General features: G+C 25.8%; 2 protein-coding genes across 5 annotated transcripts in view; one reads left to right on the top strand and one right to left on the bottom strand.

Moving 5' to 3' along the window:
• Positions 1–824: 824 nt before the first annotated feature.
• Positions 825–3,443, bottom strand: LOC132949957 (peptidyl-prolyl cis-trans isomerase NIMA-interacting 1-like). The gene is made up of 3 exons (XM_061021093.1): positions 3,070–3,443; positions 1,765–1,977; positions 825–1,694 (listed from the first exon to the last, which is right to left on the bottom strand). The coding sequence occupies exons 1-3, from the start codon at positions 3,125–3,127 to the stop codon at positions 1,474–1,476; spliced, it is 492 nt and encodes a 163-aa protein (XP_060877076.1). The 5' UTR covers positions 3,128–3,443; the 3' UTR covers positions 825–1,473.
• A 182-nt stretch (positions 3,444–3,625) lies between these two features.
• Positions 3,626–16,609, top strand: part of LOC132949956 (ecotropic viral integration site 5 ortholog) — a 31,817-nt gene continuing 18,833 nt past the window's right edge. Inside the window, exons 1-2 of one of the 4 annotated variants that reach the window (XM_061021088.1) lie at positions 3,626–3,680; positions 4,102–4,165. The gene's annotated coding sequence lies outside the window, so the exon portion shown is untranslated. Of the gene's footprint in view, positions 3,681–3,918; positions 4,166–7,401; positions 7,610–14,757; positions 14,870–16,609 lie in introns of those variants that run through there. The other 3 variants (XM_061021090.1, XM_061021087.1, XM_061021089.1) reach the window with 3 other exon arrangements.

Raw genomic sequence — 16,609 nt, 5'->3', positions numbered from 1 at the left:
GAAGAACTTAGTATTGCATCCTTTCCACCTTTTTAACAATTTTATCATACATCAAAAATATTTTTTAAATAATGTCTAAAAAATGATTATATAAATGTTTGGTGAAAATGTCAACTCTCTATGTTTGTTCCTTCTTTAACTCATTAGTTATTAATTATCAAAATACATTGATATATTAGAGTACCATTATTCATTATATAACTATGAAATCATACAAATAATTTGCCAACACAATTTGTTTTATTGATGTTTAAAATGGAACAGGTATTCAAATTGCATTATGAATATAGAAAAACTTTGACATAGCTATCATTTTTAATAATTTAACTCAATAACTTTAAATGATTAAATAAATCACTTTAAAATTAATTATTTGAAAAGTATTTAGTCAATTCAATAAATGACGACGCTACATCACTGATAAGGTTCTCTTATATAAATTAATTTGGATCATTATACAAATAGTATTACCTATAATATAGACTCATGATTAAACAAATTACTTTATTAATAACTTTCTGGCTTTTATTTGTAATTTGTGAGTCTTAAATATAAGTTATATATAATTGTAAGTATAATATTGTGTCATAAAAATCATAATTTTCATCAAGTTAACATTATTAAAACAGTAGAGACATTTATAGCGTATTCAAAATGAGATCAGTACCAGGTGGCCAATTTGTGCGCAGGGGCATGGCTTTGTTCAGGCTTTCTTTGGAAAGCAGTTGTCATATGGGAATGGGACTTATATAATTTTGAATAGAGTATAAATAATGAATGATTAATATTTAGTGCTATATAAAACATAGTAGAAAAAACAATAATAGAAGAGTTAATTAATTTAATGTCAAAACAATATATTTAAAACAATGATAATTCCACGAGTATGCCAAAATAAGGTGAAATAATATTTTCATAAAATTAGCAATCATAACTATGGCAACCAGTCACAAATGATGATAGATAGCCAAAAGTATACAACGGCCATATTTAAAATGTATTATAGAAACCTAAAACTGCAATATAAAAATGTATTACAGTTTAATTTAATTTTAATAATAACAATTGGTTTATATTATGCACAAAGAAAATGTGAGTAAAATATGAAATATTTATCAAATAAGAATATAAATGATTATGAACCGAACAGTGTAGATGAAAAAGAATAATTTTAAATATCACAATATTTTTTTAGAAACATAAAAAAAAATATAAAAATAAATAAGCAGCATAATATTTCAGAACTGTTTTTGTGACTGTAAATGTTCTATATTTTTGTTTGTATTATGATATTACTGTTATTTGAGAAACAATTATTGCAGTTGAAAATAGAAAATACAAAACAAAATATTTATAAATGGCAATCAGTATTAAATAAGGCAACCAATACAAATTATTATTGTGTCTCAGAAATCAACAATAAATTAGAAAAGGCAAAAGTTTGAATTAAAAAAGAAAACAGTTATTTGTGATCTAAGCTGTACGTAAAATTATGTGTACACCAGAATCAGTATGAATAGGTTCGCTGAGCTCTCCAATTTTTAATGCAAATGATGCATCTTCGAATGGCTTCTGCATTGTACCTCTAGTAAATGGTCCCAAATCACCACCACGTTTGGCCGAACTACAATCAGAATATTTCTGGGCAAGTTCAGCAAATGATGCTTTGCCGGAAACAATTTGTTCGCGATAAGCTGTAAATATATTATTTAAATTTCATTAAAAATCATCAAATTATAATTTATTAAATACAGATATATTTACATTTTATGATGTCAATTGCTTCAGATTTTGATCTAGTAATACGTTCTTCTCGCCACGACGAGGGTCGGCGTGATTTTTCATGTTTAACCAATAAATGACTACATTGTACTTGTTCAGGACCAGAATTTGTTGAGCCTGTATTTTCAGATGCTGGTTTTGTTGGTACAGACCATTGGCTTTCCTTGGTTAATAAGTTTAAATAATAAGTTTGACCTAAAAAGTTATAATAAAATGAATCCAATTCTATATCTACTAGGTATATTGAATACTGTTTATTACATACATTTATAGGTACATATTCTTGTAAAACTATTTTAATAAATTAAAGAACTATCTAGTGATATAGATTATATTTTTAAAATTACTTAAATTTAAGTTATTACTATATTTATTTGAGATTTCTTTCCTTTGAGTCTGATTCTCTTTTCTGCATGTTTAACATTCTTATTCATATTATACCGACGACTACGTACTACAGAGTAGGCATACAGATGGTATACTCAAAGGTGACTGAAGGATATTGTCTAAAGCCCGGTCCAGACAAAGAAACATTTGTCAGACACATATGATTCTGACATTGTCGTGGACAATATTCATATTATCGCTTATGACAAATTTTTTTTAGGGATGGATTTTCAATAAATCTAGATAGGTACTTATAATATTTTTAACGTAAGTAATTTAAAAAAAAGATGTAATGCATATGTTAGTGCATTAATTGGAATTTTTAAGAGCAAATTAAGGTTGTATAGTGCATAAGTGAGTTAAATTCCTACCTAGATAGTTATAATTTTCTTTCTTTTAGATGACACAGATAAATTATTAGGTACATATATTCATCATATTACGGCAATATGACACTAAAATTATAGAAAGGTCAAGGTATACGTTAGTCATTACTACTCATATAATATGATATGTATAAGACATTTAGACAAGTGTTATCAGCCAAAAAATATTAATTATAAATATTTATTATCCATCATATTTTAATGCAATTTGAATTTTAACAAACAATTAGGGAATTGTTAACAAAATATGAAAATAGCTAAAAAAAAATAACAAGCAGGATAAACTAAAATAATGCACGAATATACCGAAAAAAAATGCAATACTATTTAAAATAGAATTTAAAATCAAAAATTCATAGGTCACACTAGTCTCAGCCAAACATCTAAATGGCCATATTATTGCCAAAGTCTTACGCAACAAGAACCTAAATAGAGTCATGGTAACAGTTTGGAAATATTAAATTCCATCATGACCAGACACAGAAAAGAATTCCACAATATTATATCAACATACCGGTAGACCGGCTCACTCGCTTCTCCCATCCGGTCGGAAGTTGTTCTTCTTCGCTCATTTTTCTGTTCAAAAACTCAGGTTTTCCGTTACGTTCTTGCGACGCCGACGAATAACTGAATAGTCAAAACACTGTGATTTTGTGGGTAAACGCAGAAATAAACGGACGAAATTACAGATGTTGTTCACCTTTTTTATGGTTAAAACACGTAAATATGTATAAAATTTGCGTTGCAGGTAGAATTACGATTTATGGTTTACACGGGGTGAAAAGCAGCTAACAAACGTATAAACAACGGAGACGGAACGAACGAAATTTTAATCACAATACCGATTATCGAAGGCGGCCGAAAACTAACCCCACGGCCCACAGTCTGGTACTCTGGTCCAAAACCAGTACCAATGACCGGTTTTGTAGTGGTAACGTCGGAACGGCATAAACAAAACTCTCAGCTGATCGTGTTCATATTCTCTTTGGCAATTATACCGAGAAATTGGAGGAACGTAAATATTTTGTTATAGTCGAATATGGAATATCAGCCAATTATAAATGTTCTGATGATGTTCAACGTCTACTATGCAATTTAGATTTATTTTGAAATAAATCATATTAGGTAGTATTTAGTTTTTAATTTTTGAAAAATATAACACATTTCAATAATATTATACGTTCGTTTTATCGATTTTACTCATTGCATAGGATTTTGATAGGACGTAATTATGACCAAATTTGAATCAATACACTGTAAAACGTTTTGAGTTGATGCGAAACGTTTCAAATCGGTCCGAAAATGATGCGAAATTAGAAAGTTCAATAATTATTATTTTGATAAAAACTATAATATCATTTATATACATCGATAAGCAATTCAATAAATATAATTTTTTTACTGCATTTTTTACAACTCTTTTTTTTATTTATACTATAATACTATAATCGTAATTAATAATTATTTATAAGTAGTTAGTATAATAATTAAGCTTATCTGAGTTTCTCAGACTTGGATGTAAATTGCAATATTGTTCAATTCACAGATGTGTTCGATTGTGACGTGTCCCGAAATATTCTAATCGCGGTTGGGTCAGCAAATTACAATTGGTAAGTAGATTCCTAGAAACATCGTTAATTACACTTTAATGTATTGAAACTATTGACTCAAATTTTAATTCAATTAGATTAGAATTGATTATATAGTTATCTCGATATTTATATATACCTAATGAGTAGGTATAAAGTCGAAAGTGTTTATAACTATCATCAAATCCAGATTGTTGATCAAATTTACTTTATAATTACTTTACTTAATTTTATTTTGGTATTTTAAATTTGATTAGTAATTGTCTGTGTAAATAGAGTTTGTTTATTTGCTCTAAATTTAATTTGCTTTTATATTATCTTTAAACATACACATCTTTTATACTTGTTTTTTTCAGAAAATATCTTTAATCATTCTCATTGCAAGTGTATTTTATTTAATTAGTTATTATATCATTGATGACAACTAGCCTTATCTTCATTATCAAAAATTAACAATTATAAAATATTCCATTCAATGTCATGTAAATAAATTGTTATTGTTGTTCAACAATGGCCATATCTCAATATCTGTATAAACAATATAAGACAAAATAGGTGTAGCTCTGCCAAATGTATAAACTGATCATACTAAAAAACATTGATGCAATATCATGAGATTAAAATTTTTTATAAAATATCAATTATTTTATGGTATGTGGGTAATGCAAATTGATTTGATTGAAATAACAAACAACAGTTAAAATTTCCCGAGTATGGTGGTAGATGTGGTTCATACAATTATAATAGCTACCGATACTATAACATACAAATAAATTAACAATCAGATAGTTAAATAATATTATACTGTGTAGGTTATAAACATTTAAAAATAAAAATACTTATTTATTATTGCCTGGCACTAGGCGACCGTCTTTAATCTAAAAATTCAATATTCATGGTCGATAAATATCTGTGTTTTGATATATTACATAGGTATAGGTCATTTTAGTATATGATCTAGTAATGCAATAAGGGTAAGCAGCTACCTATAATATTTGGAATTATATTTTATTATATTATAATCATGTTAGTATGTTGTCAGCTTGTCCCTATATTGTGCTTATGTCTTATGGTTTCAAGTATATTATATCTTACATACTGTAATAACGCAAAAATAGGGAAAATATAAAAACTACTCCTTTTGATAGTTATATTAAAATTCTATGATAAAATTAGGTATCTGTATGATTCTCTACACTTATAAATACTGGAGAATAATACCAGATGCAAGTACTAAAATCACGCTATCACCTTCCTTCAGGTGTTCGGAGGGCTCTCGAGATCATGTATTCGAGAACTTGATCAAACACACCTAATGTAATAACCGAAATCAATATAAAATATTATATTTATTGCCTTACCTCACTTGCAGCTGTCTGTTGGTTTTAGGTAACACAAAATAATAATTCAAATACTGAAATACACATCAAAATAATGAACACACTGATTATAGCTTGTCACAAGAAGTCCAGTTGTCGATTGTAGGATTCGGTATTGGAAGGCTCTATCCACTATATATAATACTCTCAAACCGCTTCTGTCTCCTGATACATAAGTCAAAAATTATTTTTATGCCTTAATTATTTTATGATTGATTATTAAAAAGTTTAATTTAATTAATAGTTATCTGTAACAATATAAAAATAAATTAGATTTTAAACAACATTTGTAATACTCCTTAATGGTTGAACATTGCATTTTGTATTATATATTGTTGAACAATAAAGTAATAATACAACATACCTACATTAGAAAGAATTAACTGTAAATGCTAAATATGTTACTCAACAAATATTTTTTAGCAGTTGTTTACTTATAATTTATAAATAATATAAAAATATTAAGTTTGATCATTCATCTATACAAATAAAAAAATAATATAAAAACATAAAATAAAGGTTAAGGTAGGAATATTGTTCTTTGATATGTGTCAATGTAATTAATTGGAAAATAACCATACACTTATTCAAAATTGACAATTTATCAATTACCTAGGAAAAAATTAGTAACTAATACAGTTATTTTACTAATATAGTATTATGAGCAAATTATTCCCTGATTCATACCTATGATTGACATGATGTTATACATTTATAATTCAGTGTTTAATAACAATAGCCATTTAATGCAATAATACTTAACATAAATATAATTATTTTATACATTATACTATAGGTATTTACAGTAGTGGATTTAAGGGTGAGGCAGAGGGTCTAAAGAACACTAGATATCATTAATGTCATAACTCATAAAATATAGCAGATCCTTCTAAACTTATGTTCTTAAAAGGTAGAAAATTCCTCTAACTAGGTGCATTTAATGAATTTATAATAGTTCCCATTTAAAAATTAAAGTTTAAACCATCATTATTTTTACTTAATTATATCACTGTTTGATTATAATCATTCAGTTTTATTTTTTTTTATTAAATATTAATAACGACCTCCTATACTATAAATTTCTTTAAATTATAGATTCTTTTATGAATTATATAAATATGATGGACTAAATATAATGATAATTCTGAATTTTATTTCTGTATCATACATTCATTTAGACCTTTTATTGTTTTGAATGTCAAGCATTAGTTATTGTGTTTTGTTGGGTATTATAGTCTCGATCTAAAACAACTAATAAGATATATGTAAATTTGTTTGTGTGGGCCAAACAATTTATAGGTACTTTTCAAAGTGTATATCATTAATTTAACAAAAGGGAAAGTGAAAGGGAGAGAAGTAGTCTTTAATATTAGCACACGATTTCCTTCCAATTCGCCAAAACAGCTATAACAACAGTCAACAGCTGAGTGCCTGAGTATATCAAAATATTTTAATTCACTTGTCATTCGTCACACAGTGATCTCCAGTATAATATCAATATAGATAATAGATACTCAACACCTTACGTAATTGAAATTTTTTTTCCTTTAGTAAATATCTACACTTTATAAAAAAAGTATTTCCGGATTACATGCAGGTACTAATAATAAAATAATTTATAGGATACTTTTAATTTTCGAGTTTTTAATTAACAAATCAAATTTTAATAACTAAAATTATATTTAATTTTTGTCCTCTTGATAATATTTCATACGTTTTAGTCTATCTACTAGATATTTTTAAAATATTAGTACGCACCTACGTAGGTGTAATAAATAGGACATTTACTGAACATAACGTGTACATATGCGTTTCTGGAGGTTCGACTGTACTGACACACCGCCGCAACTACGGCAGTTTAGTTAGTAGTCTCGTACTTCGCAGTCATCGCCGGTCATTGAACGGACCATGTCCTCGCTCGTTTAGTGTAGTTATTTTTTTATTATTGTGTATGTATTTTTTTGCCAACACAGTGTTGTGTTTCGATTACTTGTTTGAAATTTCGATAAATATATTTCAACCTTAAACGAAATGCTCCTACATAACTATTGGTCGTGACGGATGATTTTACCTCTTAACTATTATGGTAAATTTTAACGATTTTCAGTATATAAATTAAATTATAAATATAATTAAATACATTTTTTTCAAATATTTATTTATCTAACGTTTTATAACCAAAAATATTACATATTGGTAATTTATCTAATCAAGCTAACGTAATATGAGTTATAACTCATAACATTTTAAATTTAAATTCATTCTGCTAAAAAAATTATTTTTTCATATACCTACATGCTACAAATATTTGTTGGATAGTTCGTAGATTTATTTATATGTAAAATGAATGGCCAATAATTAAAAAAAATTTAAAACACTTGACTGTGTAAAATTACGTGTACGTAATTTTATAGTAATCATAAAATATTTTAATATACTTACTAAATTAATAACATTCATAACAATAATAACTGTGTGCATGTAGCATACAAAGTTATTAGTTATTTCTTAATTTATTATTACTAACTATCTTTGTCCATCCTAACGGTGCTTGGTTGGTTAATTGGCGAAAAACGAATTCATAACGGTTGAAGATAATGTAGGTATATGAACTGTATATTATTTTTCTTTGCACGTAGGACAAATTAAATTAATAATCATCATTAACGTTATTTTGAGAGTAACAGTTTTTCATTGTTTTATATTCCTCATATTTTTAAAATAATTTAAAAAAAAAAAAATATTATATTTTTTTATACTTACAGAATAATTGATGTGTAATATATAAATATATAATAAATTATTCTACAAAATATTATGCTTTATAACTACATAACGTTTTGTATGTATAATACCTAACTATTTGAGTACAGAAATGATAATAAAAACAGCAACATTTAGATTTATTATATATTATAATATATGCCTGCCATCATAATAATACGTCATAAATACCTAATTAACACATGTATATTGTAAACTAGGCACATAATATCGGTTCAACAAATTAACAATTTTCACTATAATATTATTAAGCGTTTAATCAAATTAAATGTTTGTCTTAACTAAACATTTTCGTAATTATTCCATAACTTATGCTTAAAAAATAAACTTGTTTAGTTTCATTACCTAGGTATATTATTTCAAATGTAGTATATAACCCCAAATAAATCTACGGAAACATACAAGGTAATAGATAATTTGACTATAGGTACCATTATATAGTTCAAGGATTCTAAAGAGTTTCCCCCCTTTTTACACAAAATTGAATTTCAAGGACTATTTAACCAGCAAGTTGCGATCAATTTTCAAATCATTTTACTAACGTTGGAAAATCCTTTTGGTATTGTAACTGGTCATGGACATAATTTACGCATTTAATGTTTTAAAATACCTAAAAACCATTGAACCGAACGTATTTCAAATTGATTGCATCATTAGTATTAAAACAGGCCTACCTTCTGTAATAAGTATTTTTTTTGTTTTGGTTCATAGCAATGATAAATAAATTACAAATTGTTTACAAATTCTGCAATACATTTAACTTTTTCGTATTTTAATCAAAGATAAAAACCAAAATTGTAATTGTTTTAAATAAAAAAATCTTTATATATACTGACGTTTTGGCAGATCCGTTTCGCGCTTCGTCCCCAGTTTCGTGTATGATACGAATTCGTGTTACACATTATTCTTCCATTAGATCTCTGTAGTTTTTGTATTATAATATTCGTATAACAATGAATTTACTAAATGATTTCTAATGTATAGAAATAAAATCGTTATAGAACGCAAATTACTACATCTTAGCTACCCTAAACTCTAAAAGACACGCATATTCTATTATACCCGTAATAGGGTAATAATATACTATTTATACCTATTATCGTATTTTCTGTTATAATATAATAATGTATATTTTATAACTTTTAATTTACAAACATTAACTTACTATACCAATTTTTTTGATTATTTTTAAATTTGTGTGTTTGAAAATCTTTTATAATTTTATAATACCTATGATATATATGTATATATACAAAATAATTGTTCAGTACTATAATGTAGTGTAAGAACAACATTTCACAATTATATAATTCTTATCGATGTAGTTTACAAGCACAAAAGAAAACTGTTTTGTATACTACCTACTATACTATTATTGCATGTCCTATCCGTGATGTAATTTCATTAATCGTTGGTGTACCTGTTTTATGTTAATATTATAATTTGGTTGTAATGTTCTTTGTTAACATAACCATATGGTATATCAAAAATATTGTATTATTTATTCTATATAACAGTTAAATCCTCCATCAAAATGCAATATCTTTATATTTAAATAAGAAGTATGACTTCTTTTTTCAAATGAAAACTACCTTTGTATATCTGAGGAGAGTAATGAATGTATTGGTCATTGGTCATTGAGTTTTACAATGATGTGTGTTTTTTTTGTCTATCATCACATTTTGGAGCAGAAAAAATGCTTTAATCTTCAAACTTGAGGGTAGTTTCTGGTAGAAAATTGGATCTAATTGCTACTTTGATGAACCGAAAGTAGATGTTTAAATTATTGTGTACAAAAAACTGTATACGTCAGTCTTTTATTATAATAAATTATCCTTTTATAAATTATTTATATTATTTTAGTAAATGTTCTCATCTGTCTACAAGCATATCTATGTTTATTGGATGAGCTTGCAAACCTGCTATAATTTTTTGTTTAAAACTATTGTTTTGTTTTGTTTGCTAAATAAATATTATCATTATTATTATTATTAAATTATTTTCCTATCGTCAGTTGAACCAAATTTTGAAGAAAAAAACGCATAATATAATATTAGGTATAGAATTAATTATTTTAATATTATATCGTCATGAATTATTGCTATTACCTCTAAGTCAATACCATAGTCGCAAGTAGCCCAAAGTTTTTAATGGGACTAAGCTCCCCCCCCCAATGATATTTTCTAAAAATGATATATTCTTAGTACTAAGTACTAACTTTGAGTCGCCCCTCCCCCCAATTTACACTAATGGTTAATATACCAATGTACTATAGAATATAGAATGCTGTGAATAATATTATGTCAGTGGTATAAATAACATAAATGTAGGTACCTACAACCTGTAATTGGTATGGAAAATAATATACGTATATTGACAAAAAGTTTCAAGTCTACGATTAATATTTAATATCAACAAAATTAAATTACATAAATCGTTATTTATCATTTAAATGCCCAATTTCATCAAAAATTAAATTTTAAATGGCTAATAAAAATCTACCTATTTATTTTCAAGAATTTTTAATTGGTCTGTGAACAACTTATAGGGTTCAAGTATAAACAAAATCGATATCAACATAAATCGAAGAAAAAAAAATACCTCAAAACTATACTAACCTAACCATTTTTTTAAATTGCTAATATTAATACATTGTGGAAATGTCCAGTTCTTACCTATCTTTATATGGTTATTCCATTTTGTGTTATTAGGTACAACATTTTGTAACTAGTGTTTTATAAATAAACAATTTTTGTACCCTTCATTTAAGTAATCACTATGAATAAAATACGTTAAATATTTAATATGTTATGTTTTAATACGTGATATTTTTAAATACATATAGTTAATAATTTGTAATTACTTTTTATTTATTTTTATTAGTTTTAGTTTCTTGGCATAGGAAATATAGGAATTGTTTCTCATCTATAGTTTAAATCACTTGTGTGTTTATGATAATTTAATAATATTCTTTATAATATCATACAATTTAAAAATGTATCAACTTTTATGATTATTTAAATGTTATTGAACATTTTATATTGGATTTAAACTCCATACTTCCATAGTCAGACGTGTATCGTACCAAGCCTGTAGGATTTGATTTGTTATTCTAATTAGTGATTCCTACAGATCCTTCCCACGTGTTGCCTACGCGTACGAGTATACAGCGTATTTTCACATCATGGTTAATATTATACTTAACCCACAGGTATTTTTTATAATACAAAGGCAATTATTTTTCAATTTAATATCTAAAAATATTGCTTATAATATTGTTAAAATGTATTATAATATTATTTTTACAAAAATTTAAAAATGTCTAGAACGGTAGAAACTCGATAAGTAAAAGCAGACCAAGACATTTTAATTACCTATTACATTTTTTTTCTCAATTGTATCTTATTGTTTCTTAATTTAATAAACAAGAATTAATGTTTAATAAATTAAAACTATAGTTCCTATGGAAATTAATTAAAATATGTTATATCATATTATGCAATTTTGTTACCTATTAAATAATATTAAAAATGAACATGTTTCTATAATACGATACATTTACGTTATGCATTATAAAATATACATTTTGTGTCTGTTTTATGTAATGTAACTCCCATGTTCATTATTGTCATTAAATCCTTTTCAAAAGATAAACTTATCTTTTTAATTTGTTGTTTGTTGTTAAACAATTAATACTTGACACTTGTTATAATATTATATCCAACATCATGAACTCAAATATTCCATACAAACATTGTAATATTATGATCGTGAACAGAGTATACCTAATATCGATTTAAATACGTACATGGGCGATCCTAGGGTTTATTTTTAGGGGGGTTTGGACTTTTGGAGTGTACTTTGCCGACTTCCAGTCACAACATTTTACGACTGGTATTTTACTTTATTATAGTTAGCCGTCGCCGCTTAATACAATCATTAGGGCTCGGATTTAATTGCCCTAAAAATATCAAAAATAATGCATTTAACATGTAAAATAATGGATACCGGAATAACATTATGTTATATAAATATATATTTTTATAATATTTATTATAATATTATAACCATGTATTGGTAGGCATGATAACAAGCACGTATACCGACCGGGCAGTCGGCACCAGTCTATTCTGTATTTAGAAAAAAATTCTTATATTTTGTGGAAAACAAACAATATTAATATACGGGTTCTCGACTGCCCTTTTATAAATGATAATGATTATTATAATGGTATAGCAAAATCTTTTCATGATTCTTATATTATTATACATTAATTTATTATACCCATATTATGATGACTGATTAGTATTCCAGTTTCCCGTGTATTAATGTATTAAATTATTTTACATAATAACTACCTCTATTGATAGGCGATGGCCATAGTTCAATAAAAAAAAATTATTAAAATTTTGGGTTTTGTACGTCTTGAGAATTTCTATAAAACGCTGACTGGAAACAAGAGTTGCCGAAACTGCAGTCATTACTAACATCAAGTTTAATTTGAACATTCAATAAAACATAAATTCATTATTATTTCTTTACTTAATACGGTATTGCTATTATATGACATTATTTCACGAGTTTATATTATTATATATTATGCACTTTGGTCAATGATATGTTTCAATATGTAATCTTTAAAAACCAATAAATGTTTTAAAAACATTTTACAATTTTTCTTCATTTTTATTACTTTGTTTTTCTGTCAATTGTCAAGATCTACATTTGTTTTTATTTATAACTAATTAAAATTAAAATATACCGAAAATAATGTTTTATATTATATAATTTATCGGTGTATTAAATTTTATAAATTGTAAACTAGGCATGTATGATAGCATAATATAAACCAAATGTCTAAAACTCTAAACCTTTTATTAATTGGATTCATAATATTTATAATCATTTTTTTTCAAGTGTCGCTTCTACTGTTAATTATAAAACTATAATTACCTAACGGTCATTTTAACTTTCCTGGAGTAAATAAACAAAACCTTTACGATAACTTTTATTTTACGTTTTTTGAACAACAAATTAATGTTTTTAGACTTTAAATAATTTATATTAATATGTTGAACACTATATTATATACTATATAATATATATAGTGTCTAATGTTTTTTATGAGATTCCCCAGAGAGTAATGGTCAACAATGACCTCATTTGGTCCAACTGTATATCGATCCTATTACCATTTTTTCGCCATTCATGCCCAACCAAACATAAAAAAAATTATCTTCCCTCTCACATTCGTAATACTTTTATATTCAATATACAATAGGTATATCGGACAAAATATATACGTTTTGGTTGTATATATGGAGAAAAAAGGTACTAATACGTTTTTAATATTATTAAAATCATTTCCTATTCAAAGTGCTTATATCGATTTGTGGTTTCCGTCCACTACACATGTAGCATAAAAAAATTACGCTCCATATACTACAATCAACTCTGTTGCTTCACATTTGGTAAAATGTCTTTAAATAATTTAAACAAAGTGCTATTCTTATTAATTTTTTAATGATTCGAATTTAAATTTGTATCGCTTAATTTTAAAAGGCAGTTGTTTTTTATGTTACGTATCTTAAAATTAATATTTTTTAACCTCCGTTAAGATTAAGTTAGTATTATTTTCTTTAAACTTATGATTTGTTCTACTAACGATAAATGTGATGAGAGTGGGATGTCAAATTGTTTAGAATGTGTGCAATAGATATGAACAACGTATTTTGTGGTTGAACTTACTTTTGATTTAAGAGGACGCTACACCCGCATGTGTTGTATCCGTCTTAAAAATATAAAACAGCAAAAACTGTTTTGCGCGGTTCCACTCAGGCTGTAGTCCATGCTAAGCAACCAAATTTTTATACTTTAAAGAGGAGAACAATTACTGTGCAACGTTGCTTTTATATTTTCGATATCACAAATAAAAAAAAAGTTCTTATTGTTTAAAAATCATTATTTTTGAGTTTTCCAAACCTAAATAACTTTTTTTTAAGTTCTGATATCGAAAAAATAAAAACACCATTGCACATTAAATGTTCTCCTCTTTATAGTGTGCAATGATTCATTATTGAATTCAAATTTAACACATATAAGTTATAGTTACTTATTAAATTACGAGATACACTCTTTACCTACCTAATGTAAATCAGAGCGGTTACCCACTTTCCCACTTTTTACTACTAGGTATTTTATTTTAAGTTAAAAATATAAATTAAAAAAAGATTGTAAACTATACTATGAAAATATTACAGACCAAAAGTGACATGCACGTGATTAATAGGTACCTATAATATACGTTATTACTTTGAGTACCTATACCTTCGTATTATGTACACAGTGATATATGATAAAAAAAACATATCTTTTAAAACTATTATCGTCAAATAACGATTATAACTTTTAAACACTATTTAATTGACATTTGTAGATCCGTACTTATTTAATTAACAACTATTAGCTAAAGTTTACAATTATATGTACCTATATTTATGTAATTTAATGATAGTTACTGAACAGTGAACATCTTCCATTTTTATGTAAGTGACAACAATAAGTAAGTACAGTACAAAAATGAATACATGCATTCATTTGATTTTAATATATTACACTTACTAAGTTCCGTGAAAATGTGTGACTATAATATGCTGCAGTATAAAATTATGTATATAATATACAATATTAACTTATATTTAATAATAAAATAAACCAAAATGTATAGGTCAAAAAGTTCCTTTAAGTTAACTTTTAATGTAATTTAACAAAATGCATACTTCACAAATGTATTTTTTTGAATTTCCATGTTATCTTTGAGTTTACCTTAAAAAAGTAAATTATAATCATAATGCTATCTCTCGTTTTCAATGGCATTTTTATAATATTTGTCATTGCTTTAAAATGTTAAGCTTAAGACATCCGCTTAAATGATGACCTACTCAATTGTTGTATCATGTATTCATTAAATATATTTTGATTACATTTTTAAGCTGTTGAAAAAAACTTACACTTCTATCATGGGTAATCGACATTAAATTGTCAGTAAAAAAAAAAACCATGTTATATTTAATCAGCTGCAGTTTTTTGTCATATTAACGTTAAAAGGTCCGTTTGTATGGCGGAAAATTGTATGCTTTCAGTTTGATCAGGTGTTACAAAGTGTTTTCGAGGTCGGTCAGGTTAGCGGCATAAATTACGTCATGTTTAACGCGTGGTGAATAATGGAAAGAATTTTTAAAAAAAAATGGTAATTCTTTACAACCGTGTAGACACAATTATTTCAATTGGTTAAAACGTATATTTATATATTATATATTCTACTTAAGAATCAATCAATGTGTTTGAACTAAAATAAAAATAAGAATCAAAATATTATTCATAATATAGAGTATAAAAACGATTAATGTATACTATTATATTATAGTACTTGAGAGTCAAGAAGAGTACATATAAATAATGCATTACATTTTTTTAATGGATTTTATCTTCAGATTTCAATACGTGTAATGTAGAGATGGATGTAATACTAACAAGTAACAGCAATAACAATACATTATTTTTTAAGTAGATGGGTACTCCTGTTAAGTATCGGCGTATTACGATAGATTCTATAAATAATTTATATTTATTTCAAACTCTTAATATTTCATGTAATGATGATACTATGGAAGTTAAGTCACTGTTTATTAAAAATTTAAAACAAACCGAAGTTATAAAAGTACGATGTAAAAAATAGTGTATATATTTCGTTATACTTTACACTATATATTTGAGTATATTATGTATATGTGTTGATATTAGGTTTAAATTATACCTAGCATAGTAATTAATAATTTAGAGGTATTAAATACCATTAATTACGCACATTTTAATAACTAATAAGACTTATAGAACTATAACATGTAAATCCAAGTTGCTGGTATTTACAAAATTAAGTATACAATTTTTATAAAAAATATAATTTGTGAAATTCTCGAATAAACAAAAAATTACATTGTATAATTCTTGGATTTACTTATTACACTGATTATGTAATTGTACACTCGTGATACTTACGTCTCTATACTAAGTTACTATCTATTGACACAGAATATACATTACTACACTATACGCCATCGTGTTGAATACAATTAGTTATAATTATTATTTAGGTGCACAAATTAACATTAATTATCATTATAGAACGATTTTACTTGTACATTATTTGAGTGTAAACAACTGCTGTTAGTTGGAAACAATTATATAAAAAATAAAACTACATTTATACATGAGATGTAAGTCTAAATACAATTTTAAGTAC

The sequence above is a fragment of the Metopolophium dirhodum genome, chromosome 8 (genome assembly GCF_019925205.1).
Source record: "Metopolophium dirhodum isolate CAU chromosome 8, ASM1992520v1, whole genome shotgun sequence".
In the NCBI taxonomy this organism is placed as follows: Eukaryota; Metazoa; Arthropoda; class Insecta; order Hemiptera; family Aphididae; genus Metopolophium; species Metopolophium dirhodum.
Note: the sequence above shows the minus strand (reverse complement) of the source record. Positions and strands in the feature narration are given on the sequence as shown.

Coding starts and splice junctions, on each gene's coding strand:
- LOC132949957 (XM_061021093.1), bottom strand. CDS start 3,127: ATGAGCGAAGAAGAACAACTTCCGACCGGATGGGAGAAGCGAGTGAGC. Junction 1,978..3,069: donor GCGAGTGAGCCGGTCTACCG/GTATGTTGATAT, acceptor ATAACTTTTTAG/GTCAAACTTATTATTTAAAC. Junction 1,695..1,764: donor AGCAATTGACATCATAAAAT/GTAAATATATCT, acceptor ATATATTTACAG/CTTATCGCGAACAAATTGTT.